This window comes from Musca autumnalis, unplaced genomic scaffold (assembly GCF_047663935.1).
Source record: "Musca autumnalis isolate F117 unplaced genomic scaffold, ASM4766393v1 scaffold_2, whole genome shotgun sequence".
Lineage (NCBI taxonomy): Eukaryota > Metazoa > Arthropoda > Insecta > Diptera > Muscidae > Musca > Musca autumnalis.
The window spans coordinates 158321751-158328415 of record NW_027411755.1 but is presented as its reverse complement, the minus strand read 5'-3'; the positions used below and the strand labels follow the sequence as shown (position 1 = coordinate 158328415).

The window sequence follows — 6665 nt, the reverse complement described above, 5'->3', positions numbered from 1 at the left end:
GGTCCCTCCACTAAAGCCAGGCAAGGATGTCAGCAAAGGGAATCGTACAGATCAATTTGTCGCCGGCAGCACAGTCATAGATGAGAAAAATCCAAAAACAAAAAATAAATACCGAAAGGGGTTTTCAATAAATCGCGACCAAAATTCATATTTTTAGGTTTCCAGGATTCTGGAAGTCCCTTCGAAATGGAATGGCAGATAATTTTCAGAGTATAAAATTTTTTACTTCTCCCGTAAGAAGGAACAGGGAGTTCTCCAAAATGGGTTGATATGTCTGGAACTATTTAACAGCAAACATCACTGTATTCATACGCCATCAGACGACATTAAGATGGTAACGTATGCAGATGATTGTACCATCATGGTGCAGAGTGACATTTCTTATGAATTTTCGTGAAAATCTAAACGAATTTTTAATCGGAAATTAGCACAGATCTAAATGTCCTGGTCGATGGTAACCGAATTGCGACCACTAACAATACCAAGATTCTAGGTGTCACTTTCGTCAGTATGTTAGCGTCGCCATATGTAAGAACTATGTCCTCAAGTCCCCTGTCGGCAGAACTTGAGTGCATCGAAATAAATTTTGTTGGCTGCACATAACGCTATAGATTGGTTTGTGGAAAACGGTGCGGCACCAGTTTGGTCCTCAAATATTAGTAAAATGTGATTGAATAATATTGAAACATATCGGAACGCCGCTATAAAAACTGCAACAGAGTGTCTCCTCATGTCATCAGTGGAACGACTGTATGAAGAGACGAAGAATCGTCCAATATGGCAACACAATGACATGTCTAGTACTAGTACTTGCACGGGTGTGAGAGATTCATCATAATAGGACCCCCAGCCAAACATGTTATGCGGCCCTCGCCCATATATTGCAGCTTAAGAACGTCAATTGTCAAGACAACTTTTTTGACTCAACTACTTTCGGGATTGCCATTAACACCAAGAACTTTGCGTCAAGTGGGTCTCCAATAGTCTCATTATACAATCCACCATAAGATGGAGGGTAAATTAATATTTCCATTTCGTTTGTAACAAATCTTAAACCTTAGACCTTAAAGTATTTATAGTCTCGATCAACATAAAATTGGCTGACTTCCGTGTCGTCAGTTGCTTGGCAAATGAAGGTAAAAAGCAAACATGTATCATTGTTATACCCTTCACCATAATATCGAGTTATACCCGCCACCATAATATGGATGGTATAATTAAATTTGTCATTCCGTTTGTAACACATCGAAATATTCATCTGAGACCCTATAAAGTATATATATTCTTGATCAGGTAAAATTTTAAGTCGATATAACGATGCCTGTCCGTCCGTCTGTTGAAATCACGATACAGCTCGCAATTTTTAAGATAGTGCTTTGTAATTTGGTACAAAAGTTTCTATAACTCCTAGGATGTTTGTATTGGGCTATATTGGTCCACGTTTTTTCGGTATTTTGAAGGTTTTAGTCTCATTATCACACCGAAATGGCTGAAATCTGGTACTTTGTCTTCGTCGGGGGTATAAAACGTTCTCCCAGAAATTTGTCGGTATAGGTCCACGCCTTCATATAGCCCCCACAGAACGTACCTCCCGATTTTCGGTGTTTTGAAGGTTGTGGCCTCAATATTCCTCAGAAATGTCTAAAATTTGGTATTTACGTTATAAACCTTTCCACCAGAAACTTGTCAGTACAGACCCATGCCTTGGTATAGCCCCCATAGAACGGTACCCCCTATTTCCGGTATTTTGAAGGTTGTGGTTTAATATTTCACCGAAATTGCTGAATTTAGGTATTTGGCCTTTATTTGGGGTATTAGTCGTTCCATATGAAATTTGTTGGTATAGGTCCACGCCTTAATAGACCCCAACGAACATACCTCCCGATTTTCGGTATTTTGAAGGTTTTAGCCTCATTATCACACCGAATGGCTGAAATTTGGTACTTTGTCTTCGTAGGGTGTATACAATTTTCTGCCAGAAATTTGTCGGTGTATGTCTTCGCCTTCCTATAGCCCCCATAGTTCCTCCCGATTTTCGGTATTTTGAAGAATCTGGCCACAGCAACCAACCGAAATGGCTTACATTTGGTATTTAGTCTTTGTTGGAGGTAAAAGCCTTTCTGACTGAAATTTGTTGGTATAGGTTCACGTTTCGATATAGCCCTCATAGAACGGTTCCTCCCGATTTTCGTAATTTTGAAGGTTGCTGAAATTTGTTATTTTGTTTTCCACGGGTTTATAAAATATTCCAAAAGAGAATTATCGGTATAGGTCCACGGGTTCCATAGAAGCGTACCACTCGATCTTCGGTATTTTTAAGGTTTTACATTTTCTTACTAAAAAACCGGGCAAGAAACTTCTATACCAAAAATTGTAGACATAGATCTACGTACAATAACCGCCACTATCCGTTCCTATTAAGATACAGTTTCGAGAATGAGCGGATAATGGACCATAACTTTTGTGTGAACAAGTCTTTAAACAGCAGGAAGATACTGGTGTAGGAAATTACATGGTCCGCTTTGTCCGATTGTAGCCTTTTCTTTTTAACTGAGGAACGCCAAAATGATGATTTTTTAGTTATTCGACTTCTGTCAGTATTTGTACAAGGCAAACGTCATAAATTTTGTAAACGTGGGGGGTAGGAGGAATGGTATTTTCTGTCGATCCCGGATATGAAAGTTGACCTAGAGGCGGTCATTGAACGACACGATAAACAGAATTGCGTGTACCGAGTACACCATATGATATAGGAAGGGATATCAATTACAGTTTCTCATCCACATTGTTGAACCACACTGTACCTGCAATATTCAGTAATCCTCCAACAGACGTTGCTTTTAGAATCTTGTAATGGAGCTTTGGATACCATACATAAGAGTTTTCATTACTGAAAATCAAATTGTTGGAATCACTCTTTGAAAGCAATAAAACCTAAGAGCAACATTAAGTTAAAAACCCACTCTTAACCTTTCATTTCCGCCATGTTCCAGTCGTTCCCCAAATGAAATTGAAACATAAAACTTAAGAGCTTGAAAACATAGGAAGAGCTTTTTACGACAATTTTATGGAGAAACCCCCCAAAGTATTTACTCTTTTCCAATGGAAGAGTTAGCAGATGTTTAGTTAATTATAGCACGTTCTCTTGTGGATACCTGCAGGTAAAGAGCATGCAAGCATTGGTGAAGATCACCCACCCGATTAGAGTGGAGCACTGTAGCACGAGACAAATTTTATGCCAGCTGCTGGGCCATACAAAAATAGCTGTGAAGAGAGTCAAATGTTTAAGAAAATAAATCCGTAAAACAAAAGAGACACAACTCCACCCATATACCATAATTTACTTAAAGAAGAGTACAATAAGAAACAATCAATCGATTGATGACTGTGTCCAGGTGTTAGCAAATGAGCACAAGAAAGAAATAGGGGAAATTTTCTTAAGAGTTTACAAAAATCTTGAAAATCTCTGTTGCACATCTTGGAGAGGTTCGTTGGCTGAACATCATTATGTGTATAATCATTATGAGGTTGTTGTTGGAGTTTGTAATCATGATGATGGTGATGCTGATCATTGCACACATGCTTGTCCAAATGTGTCTCTTGCTCTCTATGGCTGGGTAAAGGCACGTGCTACCAGCTCAAGCGTTGAAATCTGCAGCAGCTTGCTTTCTTGCCAGCACCAACAAGAACATCTGGTGATTTTTTGGTGTGTGCGCGCCTGCGCAACGCAGTGATCATATTTAGCGAGTGTGCTTGTGTGTGCGAATATATTGGAACAATTAGGTGGTTGAAATTAAAGATCGTCGTCGTCAATGTGCAGTGTGTTTGGATTTGGTTTCTGCCACCACCAACGAAAGATGCTTTGAAAATCGGAAGTATAAACCTGGCGGCCTTTCAATGTGTATGTACAATTTTGGGTTGTTTGTCACACATTTTACCCCAGCCGTTAAAAAAGGGGAGGTTGAGGGTTGAAAATCCTTAGAACAGTTTTCAATTAGGGTATGTTTTCAGAGAATGATCCTGGAATCTTCAGTATAAATATCAAAGTGATCGTGAGCAATTACATCATTCGTGCAACAAACATCAAACGAAGAACATTGAAAGTGAGATTTTAAGAAATTTCAAAATATTAGTAAAAATAATTTTAATAAATTTACAAAAAAAGACTCTATGAAGAGAAAGAGAACGATTAAAAGTGAGAGTGAAAAGTGATCAAACTAAAAAAACAAATTTGCCTTTATTGGATTATTAAGAGCTTTTTCAACAACATTTGCCATTATGGATAAATTTAACTACAGCAAATGTCCTTTGAAAAAGCGACCCATCATGATGATGAAAAAGGAATATATTATGGATACCACAGATATTGGCCTTGATCATGGTAAGTTTTGCGGAAAATTTAGGAAATATTTTCCTCTCTTATAAAAACGAACTTTGAAACTAAATGTTGGCAATCTTCTTCCTTCATTTTCAGATGAAGGTCCAGTGGATTTGAGCAAAGCCTCCACCACGTTGCCTGCCTCAATTACTCCCAAATATGAACAGGATGATGTGGTGCCCGTGTCCCCTTTGGATTTACAAGCCAAATTTAATGCCCAAAGCAAAGAAGATTTGGCCCGACGCATTTGGGAAGAAACACGAGAAATTGCTCGTGCTTTTCCCGATGTCTTTACCAAAGAAGAAATTGCCCGCAGTTTAGCCCGCTTGGGTTATGGTGAATTTCCTTTTCCACAAAACACCGAAGCCGAGGAGAGGAACAAAACTCCTTCGCCACCACCACTACCAAGAGCAGATACATTTTATGGTGCCACAATTAAACAAGAACCTCAAGATAATACCTATGCCATTGTAAATGATCCCACCACAAATCCTCTCAATGGCCTTAGGAATTTCAATAATAATTTAATGAAAAGTATTGCCGAATATGAAGATTGTTTGAGGCCACAAAATTTTTCACGAGAAACTTCACCAAAACCCTTGCAAGACAGTGAACCCTATGACAGTACCTATGAACCTGAGGATTTATCTTATAGACCAGCGACGCAAATACAACAAGCACCACCCGCCAAAAAGGTTTTGGGAGAAAATGTAAATCTGCACAATGTTGCCAGGGCATTACTGGGTCTGCAGAACTTCAAGCCCGAGGAAAACTTAACTACTCCAATCCCTAACAGTGCTGAGGTGTTGAAACCCCTGGCAAATGGTAATCTAAATTTAAAACTGAAAACCTCCAATGATTTGTACTATCAATGCCAGCAGTGCAACAAATGCTATGCCACCTATGCGGGTTTGGTAAAACATCAACAGAGCCATGCCTTTGAAAGCACAGAATACAAAATTATACGCAGCAATCCTGAAGGTGGTGCCATTACACATGACTCCACAGAATTCACCACAGACCAAGCCGCCGCCTTGATACAAGCCTCTGCCTTGGCCTCATCACAATCTATGCAAAAACCGGTTGGTGTACCCCGCTATCATTGCAACGATTGTGGCAAGTCGTATTCCACCTTCTCTGGGCTAACAAAACATCAACAATTCCATTGCCCGGCGGCCGAGGGTAATCAAGTGAAAAAGGTTTTCAATTGCAAAAACTGTGATAAGACCTATGTTAGCTTGGGTGCTTTGAAAATGCACATACGTACTCACACCCTACCTTGCAAGTGTCCAATTTGTGGTAAAGCCTTTTCCCGACCATGGTTACTGCAAGGTCACATACGCACCCACACCGGGGAGAAACCCTTCAGTTGCCAACATTGTAATCGTGCCTTTGCTGATCGTTCCAATCTTAGAGCTCACATGCAAACACATTCCGATGTTAAGAAATACTCCTGCCCAACATGTACCAAATCATTTTCACGCATGTCCTTGCTGGGTAAACATTTACAAAATGGTTGTCAATCATCCTCACCACCACATAGTGGTAATGAATCTTCGGCATCATTGTCACCAACACACCACCCCAACGCTGAAACGGTTATTACTAGTGGTTTCAATCAACAACAATTGCAGCAACATTTACAGGGGCTGCAACAAACCTTCTTGCAACAGGGTGGTGGTAACCAATCGCCCATCTATGATGAAAATATGAATCCTTCGCAGAATAATCAAATGCAGCAGCAGCAACACCAACAACAGCCGGCAGAACAACACATTTACTATGCCGGCAGTGTGGATGATAGCAGTGAAAATGATACCGAAGAGGATTATCAAATGCAGGAAAATGTCCATCCGCTCATCCATCAAATGAGTGATTATTAGGTATGTCCAATAATTCCGTTTTAGTTTAAGTTGTAAATATGCCAACAATTGGTTAAAAGTTATGTTAAGCATCTCAGGGAAAGTTCACGGATTTCTAACCGAACAGAAATACCGCATGAAGTTGAACGAAAAATGTACAAAATTATTTTTTAATTAAAAATTTTCCATTTATTTGTTTATTAGGCAAATAATGAGGAGAGAAAATGTTACTAATTTTTTTGATTATTTAAATTATAATTTTTAATTAAATATTAATATTTTTCAAATTAATTTTTTCATTTAATTGTTTGTATAAAAAAAAAATATTTCTGTGTATTCAGTTGTTGAGAGAAATATTCCTTAACTTAATCAGCCTACCCTTAAGGCCAGAACTCAATCAGCTTGTCGCTTTTTTTTTGTTCGCT

The 6665-nt window shown here is 38.9% G+C and overlaps 1 protein-coding gene across 1 annotated transcript; it reads left to right on the top strand.

Annotated features, from left to right (window-relative positions):
• The first annotated feature begins 4278 nt into the window (after positions 1-4278).
• wor (worniu) lies at positions 4279-6261 on the top strand. Its single transcript, XM_073965376.1, has 2 exons — positions 4279-4381; positions 4475-6261. Exons 1-2 carry the CDS (start codon positions 4279-4281, stop codon positions 6259-6261), a joined length of 1890 nt encoding a protein of 629 aa, XP_073821477.1.
• The last annotated feature ends 404 nt before the right edge of the window (positions 6262-6665 follow it).

What these genes read in the sequence shown, in the direction of transcription:
- wor (XM_073965376.1), top strand. Translation starts at nt 4,279, where the DNA reads ATGGATAAATTTAACTACAGCAAATGTCCTTTGAAAAAGCGACCCATC. An exon ending in AGATATTGGCCTTGATCATG is followed by an intron (nt 4,382 to 4,474) that starts GTAAGTTTTGCG and finishes CTTCATTTTCAG; the next exon opens with ATGAAGGTCCAGTGGATTTG.